Source organism: Phaethon lepturus, unplaced genomic scaffold (assembly GCF_000687285.1).
Source record: "Phaethon lepturus isolate BGI_N335 unplaced genomic scaffold, ASM68728v1 scaffold42704, whole genome shotgun sequence".
Taxonomy (NCBI): domain Eukaryota; kingdom Metazoa; phylum Chordata; class Aves; order Phaethontiformes; family Phaethontidae; genus Phaethon; species Phaethon lepturus.
Genome location: NW_010533341.1, coordinates 28,351 through 46,823, shown reverse-complemented (window position 1 = coordinate 46,823; position 18,473 = coordinate 28,351). Strand labels below are relative to the sequence as shown.

At 37.9% G+C, this 18,473-nt stretch overlaps 1 protein-coding gene across 1 annotated transcript in view; it reads right to left on the bottom strand.

Moving 5' to 3' along the window:
* The window catches only part of NLK (nemo-like kinase), a 63,369-nt gene that overhangs the window by 17,372 nt on the left and 27,524 nt on the right, over positions 1–18,473 (bottom strand). Inside the window, 3 exon segments of the mRNA XM_010285149.1 lie at positions 314–420; positions 10,279–10,334; positions 11,917–12,046. Of these exon segments, the coding sequence (XP_010283451.1) occupies positions 314–420; positions 10,279–10,334; positions 11,917–12,046 (293 nt within the window).

The following is an 18,473-nucleotide window of genomic DNA, read 5'->3' as shown; positions in this document are numbered from 1 at the left end:
ATTGGGGGACCCCCAAAACCCCCCCCCCCCCCCCGCCAAGACTCTCACAGGCCATAGAAAAAGCCTTTGCAGCTGAAGCCTAAGTCTTGCCATCTTTACTCGTGACTATGGTGGAAGGCAGCAGGGCTGCCATATTCTTATAACTAGAATAATTAATGTTTGCTATTCATTCATAACATGAAATAAAAAGAACAAGTTTCCACAGGAAACTTATTCAAGATGAGGACTTCTTGAGAATAAACATTAAGACACAGAGAAAAAAAAAAAACTACTACTACATAATTTTCATTAAATTTAAAAGAAGAAAAATTACCTCTTAAAATCTGGTAAAGAAAAACTTTGACATGATCCGAGCTGAGTGGCTGAGGAGAGACGATAATCTTATGGAGGTCACTCTGCATCAATTCAGTGACAACATATCTTCAATTTATTAGTTAAGGCAAAAGCAGAAAGTCCGGCACATAATCTCTTGAAACATTTACTCTAGCTCCTAGGAATTTAAGCTCTTACGGGTCAGAGCTATAGAGTAAAAAAGAATAAAGCTTCTTCAGAGGTCAAGTCTCCAGACTCTTACAACAATGGAAATAAAAAACGGGTTGTGAAAGAAAACAGATTACTCAATAAAGTAGCGTTTGCATTAAAGTAGTTGCTACAGAATTATTCCAAAGTCAAATCAGAGAACAAAATAAAATTTTAATATAATTAATGGCATCTTGAAACCTTTAAACTTTTTCTCAAGATCGGTAAGCCACAGATTACAAACAACTAAAGTAGCATCTTCACAGTGGACATATATCAACATGATTTAACCAGACAAACTGCCAAGCGCAAGCCTGTGAAAGTCAGTTAGCAGAAGTACCTTGCAGGTTGCTACACGATCAGTAATGCAGAATTTTAGAAATACATACACTCCCCTAAACCTACCCAGTACCCACTATTTTACCTTCTCAAGCATCGCACACCCATGCATACAAATCCCGGTCATCACACCTCTTCTGAGTTATAACAGGAGAAGAAAAAGAAAAAAACTCAAACTTCTGTCTGGAGGAAAAACTAAAAAAAACCCAGAAACCACCATTTCACGTACTTGTAGACATGCAGAACACAGCGATAGTCATGCTCACTGATAATTTACACAAATACTTGAAGATACAAAGAGTTACCTATGCTGTGGCTTATACTAAGGTAAGGTGTGGATTAAGAAGTGTATTGTGTTTATTCAGGAAGCACTAAAAACATAACGTTTCAAAAATGGAGAAATATGGAAGACACAAGCAGCATATCTTAACCCACAAAATCAGTACCATAGTGTCGTTTTCCTGAACACGTTACAGTAATAAAACACGTGCAGAAATCATTACAGTAAATACTCGGGAGCAATACTAGAGACGTATGCTGCCTACGAGTCGTGCAGGGCGGTTAGCGGCAGACGGCTTTTCCTGCGGCCAGCGACGAAGAGTCTACTGAGCGGAGAGAAGCTGCCTCTGCCGTACTCTGCTCCATTCACGAACACCACCGGTAAACTGAGTTTTGATTTTGGAGCTGTGGTTCAGAACAGAGTGTAAAGCAAAACCACAGCACCTCAACTTTCAAGAAGGGTTGAACTTGCAGTACTGAGAATCTTCAACTTTTACAATAAATAAGCTTGATAATTAAGAAAAATTACTGGTTTAAAAGCTACCTTTAGCAGTCATATTTGAAACAAAAATCTCTGGTATTATTATATTTGTGGCTGAAGAAGGTAAAACACGGTAGCCCTGTGTTAACTGAACTTCTACTTTACAGCAAGGTATCAAATGTCCCCGTGTTAGGCATTAAGCGTTACAAGTCACGCCATGCCCTGCAACGTTAAAAACAGACAAAAATGCGGCAGAGAGGTGGTGCGCGCTGCCAAGGTCAAGCAAAAGATCAAGGAGAGAGTTAGAAACAGAACTGCGTCTCCTGGGCCCCAATCTCACATCTCCCTTGGTGTACCAGGTTCATCCACAGTTCAAGGTAAAGCAGTAGTCAGCTCTCAGCCTCCCAAAAATCCAAACTGAGCATCTGTTCGAATCGGCAACGGCTCAGCCGCCCTCCTCCGACCGGGCGCTACCTGAACGCGGGAGCAGGCACAGGTTTACCTTCCGCGCTGCAGGAGGAAGCGGGGCTTTGCTGTGCACGAGGAACTTACACGCTTCACTTCTACTTGTCCTCCATATCTGCCATGCCCAAGCTCCGGTAACTTCATGAACTCGTCGACCTCGTGGTGGTATTTTTACGAGTGTGCCGTCCTGACCTTTCCTCTGAAAGCAAAGCTAACTAGGTCAGCGCGGAGGGTTTTGTTTTGCAATCTCACCATTATCCTGCAGGAGCCTATCAGTACGTTCAACGCTCTTTACAACCAGCTCTGCTGCATATCAAGTCTGAAATATAATAGCAAACCCCGACTTCAGGTAAGATATTTATCTCTTGGTCACACAGTAAGAAAGTCAGCTTCAGCAGAAACTTCTACTTGTTCTTACCATTATCACCAATTAATTGGCAAAGGTCAAGCTGCACTTATAACAATCCAGAGAAAGCCTGCATTTTCTTTCATCTCTACCTAACCAATGTTCTCCTTCCATCTGTTGCTCTGCAAACCCTATCCGGCCAAATCCTTATCAGCCAAATTGCTCATCTGCCATCAGCACAGCACACAAAAATTAGTTTATAAATTAAATATTGCCAAATTTTGGTGAAAAAAAAAAAAATTGCATTCATAAAGAATTCATAAAGAAAAATCCCAACCCTGCAGCATCATAATTCCTGGTCTTCTGATTTTACTTTGCCTTTTGCAAAGGTCCTCTTAAATATTTATACTAGCCTTTTAAAATTTGGGTTTTACCTTACGGCTGCAACAAATCTTTACATTTCATTTTTGATGTAAAATTTTTTAAAAATCCAAAAGCATTACTCTGCACTTTATTATGGTAAGATTTTTGTTTTGCTACACCACAAATCCTCCTAAATCTCAATCCCAAGCATAATGTCTCCCAGATGTCTCAACTAGTTGCCATGCCAACTAAAGCAGCTTAAATTAAATGAGGGCCTGAAATGGCACCTGCACCACTCCAGGTCTGCTGCACATTAAATAAAGCTCTCTTGACAGGGGCTCAGAGGTGCCATTAGCTTGAACAGCAGCTATCTGATTATTGTCTCTAGATAATTTAATGAGGGTCTCTAAAACAAGAGCAAAAGCAGCACTTGCTTGATGTTCCTGCCTTTTACAAATGGGGCAGATTCTTAAACAGCTGGTACCCAGGCGGGTCAATGGCTTTACCCCGGCCAGTCCTATAAACGTTTAGCAAAAACAAACCACAAAACCTTATGGGATTTCCATCAACTATTCAAACAGGTACCTGCAGTTTTCTTTTTCAAGTCGAATCATAAAATATGCTGGCTATGAGGTGGTCACTGGAGCTGTAATATGAAGCTAAGCTGAACATTACTACCAGATAAAAATTGCTACTGACAGCAGTAATTAGTTAAGTAGCTGTATAAAATTAGAACTACAAATGTACCAATTTGCTTCAGAACAATTATCAAGGCAAATGTGTGGCACAAAAGAACTTCACTTACTCTGTTGACTGGGAGACCTGCTGAGTTAGTAAATTTTACAAAGTGACAAGCAAATTTTAGAAAGGAATAAAGTACACTCTCTGATGTGGTATTCTCAAAATGACTTGGATCCTTCTTTATTAGGTCTCTGCATACCTCAAAACTCAATTCTATAGACTGTTTTTCTGGGAAGAGGCCAGCATTCTGTGAACAAGTTCTGGGGTAGGTGGATTATCTGGATGCCAGCAGTGGAGTGGAGATGTCTATCTGTACCATACTCTAAGAAACACGCTTTTTAAAAAACAAAGCAAAGCAAAACAAAACAAAACAAAACTCTTTCTTACATATTTCAGGATGTTATATAAAACAGGGACAAGGCGTTTTCTCCTATTTTAGTATATTTTAGTTATACTTGTTTTTACATTAGGATCATATCAAGCTTAGCTTGTGATGCCACCTCTGTTCTCTTCTAACTCTTTGCAGACTTTATAGCTTCCTAGTAGAAAGATTTCTACAACATCGTCATTTCCTGTCAACACCCAAAACATTAAAAAAAGACCTGATCCATGTAAAAATAGTGCAACAATTATTCAAAAGAATCTCAATAATCTTATGCCCATCTGAATTATTTTTTATGCTTAAAATTTGCTGACTATTCCGTTATAGGCAAAATTAACTGATATAAATACATTTGCCATCAAGTCACCACTAATTATGCGATGTAGAAATGACAATCTATGGCATGTGTCAAAGACAACAGACAAGCAATAGCAGAAGATTTTTGGATGGATTGGAGTCGGGGGTGGGGGGAAAAGAGTTTTTCATGCCAGGAAGAAAATACTGAAACTCCATCTGAATCTTACTTCTGTGTAAGGTAAGGGCTTCAAGGGTCTTGAGTTCCTAATGCAGAGAAAATTGAGCCTTTCAACCTGAGCTGGGGTACGATGAGAGAAGTGCTCAGGTGAAGCAGCAGCTCCCCCCTCTCCACTCCTGCTCAGCAGCTGGAGTTCCCAGCCTTCCACAAAAGCACCCTGTCATCACTCAGCTCTGAGTTAATGGCGTTGGTGTTAATCACCTGCAGTTTAGTAGTACCGTATTTTGTATTATGTACAAGAAAATCACTACTTTTCACGTCTAAATAATTGTATCTATGTAGTCGTAAAACAAAGCTTGGGTGCTGTGGAAGCTCTGTTTCGGGAAAGACAGATACATCTGGCATATCACACCTGCAAGATTGCGTATCGGCTTGTTGTGACAAGTTTTCTTGGCTGTATACTGTGGTTAGCAAGAAGGAGTAAGACATACAGGTTTCTCTGGTGTCAGTAAAAACCATGTGTCTGAAGTGGAACGGCAAGCTGTTCCCCAGAGGTATGGCAGGACGCCGTCCGCAGAATACAAAAATAAACTCCACTACTTCAGCATTAGTTTCAAAATTTCACTTGTGTTATTTCATCATTTGGTCTTGAGACCACCTGAATTTGATATTCAAATGCAAAACGCGTTTGTGCTACAAAGCACTTCTTGCAGATCACTATTCTCATATTTTACCGTGCTTACGGACAGATGCAGTAAAATTATCAAATACTTCCACGAGTAGAAAAAAGCAAAATAATGCAAGGGGAATGTGGGTTAATCGGTAGTAGATCTGTGGGTAAATTGCTAACTACTATTCGTACGGTATTCTTCAAATAGCTTTTAAAACAGATTTTTTTTAAAAATGCAACACCAAATGTCAAAAACATTTGTTAACGAGTGTTAACTCGTCAAAGTTAACACTTTAAAAACTTCTCTCATATTGTCATCTCAGGTTGTTCAAAAATCAAGTCATAATCCTTACGTTAGGACTTAAGATAATTTATTGAGTACCTATAAAAGGTTTAAAATTAAAAAGACAAAGGGGAAAATTTCAGACCATTTTCACTGAACCACTGACAGCCAGGCACATGCGGCCAGCAGATTCTACTTGAAAGATCACTGCTAACCGTACAAGATAGTAAATTTTAAAATCTCCCTGGTATTTTCCCATGTGTACACAATCTTCTCAATAGAAATAACTATATATTAATCCATATCAGGGGAAACATTTTAAGTTCCAGGCAATGTTATCCAACTAGATTTTGCAAATACTGGAATAAAGTATTACAACTTTCCTGCCACATAAAGCACCATTCTAATCCGGAGCAAAAGAGCCTCGTGTTACCCAGAGAACAGACCTTTTCTGGCACACAGGTCATTCAAGCAGCCGTCGAGTGCTCTCTCATACAGTTTACTGGTTTGACAATACCAACACCATGCTTTCACTACCTGAAGAAAGTACCTCAAGCTATTCTGTTCTCGGGAATATCTAGTGAGAACCTAAGTCGCAATTCTGCCTGACCCAACAATATAAACTGTTGTGTTACCAGCTGCGAATCGGCAATCCACAGCCTTCTACAGATATACCACTCCTCTTAATCCTTGAGGTCCCTGTTCAATTTGTCGGCGTGCTGGCCCAGAGGAACTCGCCGTGATGACACTTCAGAAGGGTACTTAAACAAGGAAACCCTTCCTAAGGATACCGTGAGGGAACAGGAAGCCTGAGCATATGCTGCTTGGAACCCCAACAGCGTTGTCATCGTGCCTTTTACTGGCTGGAGGAACCAAATCTTACCTGGTCCCTGTCTACCCACCTCCACCACAGGAGGTAATTGACTCCGTAATGTCAGAACTGCTGCACACCTTTGCTTTTACTATTCAAATCTTTCCAAGTCAGTACAAAAAGAGTGACAAAAATTATGACTTTTCAGCTGCTTCTAATATTCACTTTAACAGAAAAAGTTTTCAAAAGATTACTATAGAAACTTAGGATAGTTCTTAGAAGAGAACATCTGTGTATCTCCAAGTTGCACAATTCTGTACTACAATCAATCGCAGAAGATTTTGTAAATCTAAACTGCTGAAATGGCTATTTGAAAAAAAAAAAAAAGAGAGAACTATAAATTAGTTCATGAAGAATTAACAGATACAGGTCCTTGTAATGAAATGCTTTGTTAGATGCTCTAGCAAAATCTGTGAGTCACTATTTACCATTATAACTGATAAGCTTTAAAGCTAGATCAGTCCACCTAGGAACAGAGGCATACAATAGAACCCAAACGTCATCCAAGCTTGTGCATCAAGGATTACACTTCTGTTCCACCAAGGCAAGTTGATCATTACAAGGATAAGCCTTGAACTTCAGCTTAATGACGAGCATATAAAACCTAAAATTCACTAACAACCTCCTTTTAATTTATTTTCTCAAGACAGACATCTTGAACAATATACGCCCCATTATCTATTCATATTTGCATTAGGTGATATTGGCAAAAATATCAATATCTGTAAAAGATGTTAAATGCTCACAAAGATTTTCAATCATTACACATTCACATTATATCTCAATCTAAAAGTTTGCAAAGAATGTGCATTCCAAAACAAAAATCTCACTAGAATAAAATTCCTTTATTCATCACCAGTTTCCTAAGAAATCTTTTAAATTATCATCAAAATTTTAAGTCAGCTTTATAATGAGTTCTCTTTACAAAATATACTTTGCAATTCTTGCTAGTTCTATGAGACATTGAATAATTGAAACTAACTCTACCAGCTCACTTGCAGCACATCATTCATATAATTTTAGTCATTCTTCTACTGTTTTTTTTCTCTCCACAAAAAGGGTACTACAACTCCTTAGAAAGGATAAAAGAAATCAAGCAGTACCAACTCAACCCGTTTACGCTTTTATCACTGATCAATATACCCTATTGTAAAAATGGAACGTCACTATGGTAACCTTAGGAACTATAGTAGTGGATCAACGAAAGAATTTTTTAAAACTACGTCCCCCAAATATGGAATATAGTTACCTGATCTTCTTAAAATTAATCTGAAATAAGTTCTCCTTACGCTACAGTAAGCAGAAGCACATGCAATTAAAAATATGCATATAAAGTGAAACACCTATTCATTCATTCTTCTAATGAATTTAAGGGTCATAAGTGCACCTACTGCAATTATTTCAAAAGAAAGGAGAAAGAAGACTACACAAAGCAAACGGTCTTCTATTACCAATATTACAGTCAAAAAATTCAAACAAATTAAAAAAAAAAAAAAAAGACAGCCCTATAAAATACTAGTCAGAATGACTTAAAATCAGTTAACCATGAAGGAAACTAACACTTCTGGCTTTATATTCAAAACTTGGCAGTAGCTAAGCTCATAAAAACAAGCTTATCCCATTTGAATATTCTTGATTGTACAATTACACGGAAGAAGTAATCCTTAACCTAGATCTGATTTATAACTCACATGACTTGTTATAAAATGAGGGCATTGAACTAGTGCAAATAACCAAAAATCCAGTGTTTGAAGACTACTCATATGCTGTTCACATGAAAGAAATATCAAAGCAAGATTTAAGAGCTTTATCTCACTTTCATATGAAAAAGCCCTAGTATTTTATAGCAGTATTTTAAACCAATGAATTTGTTTATCAATCAATAAATCATACCTGTACTCTGGTTAAAATCACCAAGTTTAAAACACACCTTTCTTCATTAATCAATCCAAGATATTATAAATAGATCAAACCATTTTTTACAAAGTTCAGTTTATCTAAAAATAAAGAGTGACAACTTTCCACCCATTACTTGTCTTGTAAAGTGGGTCATACAAAAAAAAAAAAAAGCAGCTAAGACCCACCAGTAATTAACAACCAACCTTCCAAAGTCTAACCCTAAGAGTAAGCTGAAGCACTCGAACCTCAAGCAGCTCCACTGAAGACTGACACCAACATAATAAAGCTACTTGCAGGACAACCAGAACATATGACACGGACATCTGTGGGACAGTGCATTAATTTTTTTTAAACCTAACTATTACTGTGCATCCAGCTAACAGAAAAAGCTCTCAGGTCCCAACTACGATCGTATTAAAACTATGTAATTTTAGAAAGTAAACCCAAATACTCAATCCTAACACTTTATATATGCTCTTGAATGTATATGCATACATTTTCAGATAAGAATGGATTGGCAGTTGTCCCACATTAGCTTTCGTAACAGACATTCCATTATGCCCTGCCTAATTTACAAGGAGATTTTGGTAACAATTTTGGGTTTGGGAGGCAGTTTTTATTTGTACAATTTGATTGTGAATTATAAACTTGAAAGACTGCAACCAAAGCTGTAAAAGGAGCAGCAGTATAATGAGACGACACGTAGTTGAATACGCTATGATTCAAGTGTTCACTTTCAACAATTCAGCACTGAGTTTAATTTTCAGTGTTTGCTTTTGGGGTTTTCCACAGAAAACATAGAAGTCTATTAGCTGACCTCAGCTGCATGGCAGATCGCTGTACTGAAACGCTAATTTTATAATGGAAATGTCAATGTGTTAGGATATTTGATTATCTGGTCTCTAAAATACCACTTTCACTGAAGTCTACAAAGGGTATTTTGTTACTAACAGCATGTTGTAAAAATATCTGAACAGTTCATAAAACTCTGCAAATAATCTTAAAACTGTTACGGGCAGGAGTCTGGTGAAGAGCTTTTTTCCTACACACATAAAAATAAAATAGAAACAAATAATCTCACTCAGTGTGAATTATCAAGTTCACTTTTTACTAGCTAAAAACTTCTCAAAAATTGGATCTTAGCATGGTATTTTTTTTTTAAACAGCATAAAGAACAGAACAGACAATGGGATTAATCTAGGCAGACAATCTTTATGACGATTCCTGATCTGTAACTAGTAAAGTCTCTGCAGAGAACAGAATTACCCCTATTTAAAATAATTTTTTGTTCTAAACCTCACAATATTTGTAGATACTTTCTGTACAATGAAAATCTGTACTTAACTCATTGCATTAGAGTAATTTCTAGCAATTTAAAAACTAGAGTAAGTACTAAAACAACCTGCTTTGAGTCACGGAACTTCTATTCCAACTAGAGTCAGTAAGAGCCTACCCAGCTCAACAACTGACTTTTCGGAGAATGCAGAAATTCCCAACCCCCAAAACAGAAGATAATACAAACAAAGTTTAAAAAAGGAATAAAACAAAACAAAACATGACATTATCATGTCATTATGTCCTAAAATTCAACTTTATAATACAGTTACCCATAGACAGCATATACCTTTGCATCAGTGACACGTTAAACAGCACATACATCTGTGTGAAATCTCTTTTCTTGATCAAGATAGAGGCTGAACAAGGAAAGCCACAACTCAACTAGTATGCCAAAAGATCCCTGAAAAGTCATGGTTTCAAAGCATGTGACAGTAGCACTCTCTGAAAACACCAGACAAGGTACTAATAACTGAGAGGAAGTTAATTACTGGATATAGTTTTCAAAAAAATATTTTGGGGGAATCGCCATTAGTAGCAGCAGTATCTGCTGGTAAATACCACAATGCCCTGTGTTTACTGGCTCTTACATATTCAAAGCTTCAAGTTCGATCCTGCACCATTTCATAACTATTAATTTTATAACTATGTTTAACAATAACTAAGAGTTCCTGATACCATAGATTCACGTCTTTGAATAAAACTGTTCAGATACAGGCTCCAGGTTTTTGTAGTTCTATTGCATAGATTCCACCAACTACTTGCAGTTTCTAAGCTAATGAAAATTACACCTACCTCAATTAAGATGCTCTATTTTATATTTAGGATACATTTCTTCAAAATAGTCAATGTGTGGAGGCTGGAGTATGTCGAGGGCAGAGAGTACCTAGGAGACACCACACAAGATCAAGACCTATCCCAGGCAAACAAAAACAAATTCCTTTCAAAAAGACAGACAGACTGCACCTTTCTTACAGAGCTTAGCTTTATTCTGTCCCACACAGACGGACCAACATTCTATCTCACTACATATGTGAATTAATAGCCCACCAAGTCAGATATTCTGTACATTCAGGGTCTCTCTTTTTTTTTCATTCAATAAACTTTTTCCACCTGTTCAAGTACTGGCTTAAAAGCATAAATTTATCTACCCGATAAAAATTGATTTAAAATATATATATAAAACCATAAATATTTTAAAGAAATAATCCTAGCAAAGAAATGTAAAAGCAAAATATATTACACTTTGTTCCGCCTTTCATCTTTAAGAGTTTTGTGATACTGCTTCCACATGGGAATTACAAAACCCAAAGTTGTTCACATTCTGAATCAGCAGCTCAGCTCTCTGTGCAAAGCAAAAAGGTAGAAAAGCAGCAGCACAGAATTTACATCCTCTCACAGGAAAAAATACTACCTTGGCGTAGTCTTTTAGATCCTGTCCTAGAAATATCTATGACATTTAGGTGAAGTACACAAACTTCAGTGGTTATCTGACTGCTTACAGAGATGCTTTTATTTATAGTCCTCGGTAAAATCTTCTCCATAATGAAGACTCTGGTGAGGAGCAGTTTAAGGTACCCGTTCAAAAGAAATTTTGTCCCAGAATCCATCTCCCAAGGACGGGTGATAGTGGTGGTGGGAGTCTGCAATCTGGTACACGCTTGCAAGGCTGTCCACCTCTCTTGTGCCTCACTAACAACACTACTTATCTGAACCCAGTGCTTAGCCACAAATAAAATCTTTCTTTGAATACAACAGCCTCAGATAAAAAAAAGTAAACTTTAAAACAGGAGGAAAAGCAATGAAATAAGGTTCTGAAAGTGATATCCACTTCCTGATCCCATTCCACTGGGAGAAGATAGTGCTCCCAAGATGCTTGTTACTGCTCATCAACGAGAGAGGTTACCACATCCTCAGTTGCACTTGTGGAACAGTTTCTCTAAGTACTTTTTGATTCACTTCAGACACAACTATATGGGTCAATTAAAATAATTTTTTAAACGTTTTAACTTAACCTAGCTGATTTTAACTAAAGCAGATCTGGGAGCGCTTGCACAACCACTCTGCTAGAAGAACTGAGAGAGCAATAAACTCCAACAAAGGGGAGAGGAAGATGGAGTAAGAAATAGCTTGGAAGCAAAAGCATCTCCAGCTGGCATAGCTTTGTACAGACTGACATTTATCTAAAGCCTAAAACATGATTAGGTGGAAGTATATTGCCTGTCTGTTTGCAAACATTTTGTGAGGGAAATTATGACTATCCTTAGATTCTTGATAATTTCATTTTTATAGTGTTTGCAACAGTAACATCTGAGTTTCCAGGAAATCTGATAACCGTAAAATTAGAGAGCTTTTAAAGCATTTTAGATATTCTATAATTTAAAAGAAAAGAATACTTCTGTTATAGATAGCTCCATTTTACAAGTAGGTTTTATCAAAGACTTCAAAATTACTTTGAATTTACTTACATTGTCATGCTTAAAAAAACACAACATCTTCAACTCCCGGAAGACCCTTTTACAAGAGACCAAATTTTGGAAGACGTTGGGCATCTTTTTGAGTGCAACTCTCTTTCCATCTCGTGGATCTGTTACTGACCTACAGAATAAAAGATTTAGAACGTCACATACTACTGTTAGACAATTTTTCTAAATCAGAAAAGAATATTTTAGAGCTCTTTATCATTCTCAGATGGTGAGTCAAAACAATGTGAAGACACTTCAAGGGAAAAAAGTATTAAGCAAAGGGCATTATGCACTGTAGTGTATTAAACGTAGTGTGATCATTCTTTGATTAGAGTATGTATACTCATACCTAGTCAAGCTTGGTAGATGTTAAGTGGCTGGACACCTGTACATCAGTGCATATACTGCCTCTGACATACAGTGACATACACTGTAGCTCAAAGTCAGATCAACACCTTGAGCCGAGGAGCAGACGCGACGATAAACATCTCCTTCACCTCCCAAAAAAGACCTTATTAAGAGTTAAACATTTTCTCAGTTACACAGATTTGATTTTTTCAGGTCTACTGTTTTCTTCTTCCTCTCCTAAGAAGGCAAAAACTTTAATAAAGCCATTTGGACAGAACACTGGGAAGTGTAAGACTGTTACTTGATCTATCACTAAATCGCTTTACATCTGGAGAAGCAACAGCACATGGCATCTAAGTTTCCACAAATGTAAAACAGGCATGATACCTGTCTTTCTCCCATAGAGCTTATGAGATGCAAGTATAGTAGTTCAGAAATTATAAGGTGCTTTGCACATGGCAAGTATTTTAATTTAAAGTAATTAGATTCTGAAAATAGAATTTTATAATGAGAACCATAAAACTAGAGCAAGGAGATTCTGGTGCCTCAATTCCCAATCATGGTTTTTAAAGTGAGGCTTCTCAAACCTCACTACAAAACAGGGTTTTTAGATCTTCAGTTATGAGGAAACCTTTTTTTTTTTCCCCCTGCATATTTTTATTGGGATGACCAGAATAACTTTCTTCTCAGTGCAACGCCGTAACCACATAAGAATCTACATCCAGCTATGTACCCTGACGACTACATTTGTCCTTAAAATGTTGCCGGCTTTTCTATCATGTGACTCCTACAGATGACACGGAAGGCTTCTTTTATCTCAGGTCGATATTGGTTTGAGTACATAAATAAAAAATTAGAATGGCGTAATCAAATATCTGCCTTGTCTCCAAGTACCACATCTGACTTCAAAATACCAAACAATTCAATCAATCCAAAAAGTCAGAAGCAGCCACCGACACGAGTGGTTGGGAGTCGAAGGAGAACTATCCCAACACCTCCTGTTAATAGCCACTGCGTATTTCCATTTTAAGTAAGGAGCAGAGGGGGACTCAGGAAAGTAGATACCAGACTATTTCCAGGGTGGGAAACACAGAGCTGAAAAGAATCGGAAAAGGTCTTATAATTCACAATATGTTTCCTATTTTCTCCAGGACCTTTGCCTCTTGCCTCTAGCCGAAATTGGAAAGAAAAGGAATGAAAACTGGAGGAGCTACAGAAAATCCACTGCTAATGCAACTCAGCGCTCGCCAGTGGCCAGACTGAAACATCCTCCCTCGCACTGCACAGTAGCTTCGTTCGCAGATGACGGTTGACATCAATTTCCAAAAGAAGGTACTCTTCCTCATGCGCGGGCGACACCGCAGGCTGGCCCGTAGCTTTGGGATTACAGCCGAGGCAGAGTCTGAATGACACACAGCGGGGCCAGTACCAGGCAGTGGCTCACAAATTCATATAAATTTGATCCCAGCAGGAGCTGAGAGCTCCCGTTGCTCACAAGGTCAAGCACCACTGATCAGCTAATTAGTGGTATTCTTCTCTCTTTATGAGACAGTATTTCTGGCCCCCGCCAAGTTTTTACCAGCTATTAGAGAAAGGGGCGGGGGGGGGAAGCCACCAAACCTCTAACCTGTAAAAGACAACGTACAAGCTGCTGATTTCCTGGAATTAAATAGATATATTCTTGCTACAAAAACAAAGTTGTAGAATTTTATTCATAAAAATCCTCACTGATTACACTGCAGATGCTACTGAATTAGTAATTTTTCCCTTTGGAGTTTTGACACTAGTGCTGACCACTGCACACACACACGACAAAACACTGCTATCACGAGGACATTTAGAGCTCTGGAAGAGATTCCACTAGTGGGTCGCAGTGATGATACACTCAAGTATCATACAGATGCAAGACCTGAGACCTTTGACAACACGAAATTTCCTCACAAATGCCAGTTAATACCTAGGCAGACCACAAGCGCCTTCCACAGCTATGTTATATTCAACAGTACAGCTAAAACAATAGTTAAATAGCTATCTTGGCTATGAATAATATTTGATTTAAAACTGTCAAAATCTGAATTGTGCTATATTATAACATATGTAGCGCACACTCTACAATTCTTTTTAAATAAGGTAAAGAAAACTGAGTATGTAGATTTGTTTCATTATTTTTCCTTAGAAACGTATCTAAAAAAACATAACTACAACTGAAGAATTTTCTTTAAGTAGACACAATTGCTATTTTACACTGTAAACAAATTAATTCTCTGTAATTTATCCAATTTCTTTAAGACAGAATAAAACAGTGCTTAAGATCCAGACAGCCTATTTGAGAGAGTCTACATCTACTTCTGCCATTTCTATTACCTGTAATAAATTAGTGTGGTAAACATATATAACTTTCTCTAAAGAAAGAGGAAAAAGTCTTCATTGATCATGTCCAGGCATTGTACAACACAAAAAGAGTGTAAAGTAAAAAACAATGGCAATTTGTCTGCAGGTTTACTTTGTTGAAGAAATTAGCTGCAGCTTCGCAGCTTTCATAGGTTTATTGTTTGCTTTTTACCTCAAATTAGATAAGCTAAACGGACACTGAAATGGAGGGACCTGAAACAATCAGAAGTCACAGCGACATTTTTGAAAACGGACATGTAAACAAGTAATGCAACCTTCTATGATTGATAAAAAGCTGTCACCTGAATTTTGGCTGTTTACAGCAAGAGGAAGTCAGTGTCCATAAAACTAGTTACAGAAAGCCCGTGGTTTTGTCAAGCGCCCTTCCTCTTGTTCTGGAGACTGTAAGCTTTACAAGCTTTTTAAGCTCCTAGTTGTATATTTAGGGTGTACCTATAGCAATCAGCTTCTGAATTTGAGTAACACCGCAACAGAAAGACATCATTCCGACTAGTCCTCGAAGAACAACCTATTCTGTAAATGTTAACAAGCAAATAATGTATTAGAACCAGGTTTGAAATTTTACGGATTTTTAATATATTAAAATTTCGTAAACAGGTCAGATGTGCAATACAATTCACATATCTACGAGAAACAGATACAAGAAATTGAAAAAGTGCTTGAACAACAGGCAATTAATCAATCAATAAAAGCAGCATCATTTAAAAAAAAAAAAAAAGCACAAGAATAGTTTGCCTTTGGGTTTGGGCTTAAGGACTAGTAGGAACCAAAAGACCATAACAAAAGCTGTTGAGGAAAGTTCTACACTGCCGGATTGGCAAAACACGTATTAAAGTCCTCTCCGCTCTTCAGGTGTTTCCGTACTATTGATGTCCTGAAGGCTGTTTAGACAACACGCACCGCGGATTTGAGCGCACGAGATGAAAAGCAGGCCCGCCAAACCACGCACGTGGCCGCGTTCAGGTGTCGCCGTTGCAGCAGCACCTACAAGACGACGCTGAATTTCAGGCAGGCGACGGAGTTGTTTCTGAAATAGGATGAAACCGAGCTGCTGGGAGAGGAATAAATACCAAAACGAGTCCCACTTGCTCGTTGCTTGGTTCCTAACTGAGCAAGGGCAAATCATCTCTTTGGTACTTGAGGATTTGGATACTGGTTCTCCTCCCCCACGACAAACATCTCGGAGGATGCACGTTTCAGCAGCAGCCATACAGCTTTGGGAACCTACGCTCAGGACCTTTCGGAGTTATTTTCAATTGCCACCTTTTAACCATATTTCCGTTTAGAAACTTCCTATCTGCCTTTTTCCAAATCTTTCAAGTATAAATATTATTCCAGCAATTGACAAGAAAAATGCAATAATGTACATCATTAGATGGACCACAACACGCAGGGTTTCCAAGTTTGCACTGTGCCCTGTTAATGCTTGAAGGCAAAACTCACGAAGTACCACGTCTTGTTATTATTCATGCAAAGACCAGTCATGCTTGTAGCTGGTAACACTGTAACTCCAATGACTGTGAATGGAAGTGCAGTAATTTCACGCCATGTTGAGTTTGTTCTCTCTTAACTCCCGGTAGCAGCTGCTTTGGCTCGGCACAAACAGCACCAGAGAAGAGAGATAAGTGCCGAAGCCTTGTTACAGAGGAATGCTTTTATTTCTCGGTTGCCGAGAGGCTCGCGGGGCCGAGCTCTCCCGGTTCCACAACACACGGGTCATCCCAGCTGTAGGAGCGCAGGAATCTCGGGCTGCACCAGTAACAAACAGCTCTCAAGGCAGCTTCTGCCATCTCCAGCCGAAACGACCCCGTTCCAAACCTCTCTTTGTCTTAGCGGCCGGTTCCTTGTCAAACTCAACCGCACAGAAATTATTGGAATATTACGTACAGTGTGCTTTTAATGCATATACTAAACAAACATCTGATTTTTATGGTAACATATCTATTTACATAGTCCCAGCTAATAAAACGAGATTTCAAGTAAAAACTGCTAACATTTTCATTTTATTAGTCTAAAAATCGAACTATTAAAAACCAGAACCTACACTCGTGTAACTTTTCAATAGTGCCATACCTCCACACAAAATTACCAGAAGACCTCAAAAGATGTCCTTTTTAACTGAACTACAGATTAAAATAGTCACTCCCAATTCTAACAAAATAGAGTAACAGGATTCAGTTTTAGAATAGTAACCTGAAACATTTTCAGGCAAAGTCTGAAATTCGATACCTTATTTTAAAAGAACAGAAGTAGTCCTCTCACACTGTCCAGAATTATAAAATACAGAATAGCATTAAAGTTACTTGCATTCACTGGTCTTCAGTTGCACTGCCTCTGTAGTTGTGCCTGTGACGATTTTTAAAGCAAGCCAATAACAACTGTTTAAAGTAAGCAGTCTGACTTCATCACCTAAATCAAATAGCAGCTACATGTTGAAAACAGCCAAATGCACACATTCGCCTTCTTCCAGTTGCCTATGAGCTGTGTCACCAGCAGCAGTGGAGGCGATAAGGGTCAAGACTGTGAAAGTAATATATTCAAAGTTAGAAATCTGAATCCAAGACGCAAATTCAGAGAAAGTAATCTCTGGAGTTCCAACAGAAAAATGAAAAACAGAAAGTTTGAATTGGACGTCACTGTAAAAAGATGCCTAAAATGGGATTTTTGATGGATCTCAAACACTTGCTTTCTTCAGCTGTACTGCTACAAAATTATGCTAGTTGCATACAAACACAAGAATCCAACAGTCAGCTTTTACAAAAACTAGTGCACGTTGAAAATAAATTTTAGCACATTAATGTTGACCATCTACAGTTGAGCAAGTTTGTATCTGCTCTGCAGAAAGTCATGAGGCAGTTTACAGTACTAAATTAAAGTTCTCATAAATCAATGTTAATTACATATTAACAGTAATGCACACTGCAAAACCTTTTTTTTTTCCTCTTGGTATTAAGTGCGTCTAACCTCCTTTCTAACTCCCTTATAAAAAAAAAAAAACAAACAAACCAACAAACAAAAAAAACACACTTTAAAATAAACACTATCTTAGAAAGATTATATGGGTATAGAAGTAGGTGCTGAATGCCTAAAAATCCTTTCAACCACTATCCCTGAAGATATGAAGTGGATATCCATCTTTTTCTCTCTGACTGACGGTATGCACTTAAAACTTTTGAGTCCTCATTCTCAAGCCTCTTCTGTTGCCAAGCCTCACTTGAGAAAACTGATGGTGCTTTGTACCTCAAAGTACCACAGCTCTCTAGTCTAGTATCCACAGTGACACTTATCTAGAAATACTAAATTCTGTTAAGTCAGAACATAATCAGGCAACTGATACCAACAAACATCAGTGTCCTAGTAATTCTTACACTTCTCCCATGGATGTAGCTGTCACACAGCCTCATTAGCGAGAGTGAAAGATTTGATAAAATGGTTGCTCTTTAATCAAGTAACACAAAACTCTGATTTATATTGATAGCTACCACAGATTTACCAATGCTCATTTTTAGTAGTTGCAGGACCCATTTTAAAAAATAAAAAGAGCTAAACATATTGCAGAACTGCTAAAGTTCATCACAGCTGCATAAGCAAGACCTGGCATGTCTGTTCTCTGTTTTTTTCAAATGCTCCCACAGAGCAAAAGTTAGTTTAGGTGAATAGTCTTTTCCTGGTGCTTCTGTCATAGTGTCTCATAAAAGATTAAGTTAAATGGGGTTGCTGTGGTATATGCATTTAAGGCCAGATTCTTTTTTCTTTTAAATGCCCCATTTCAACATACAAGTAAGGATCACCTGTAATAT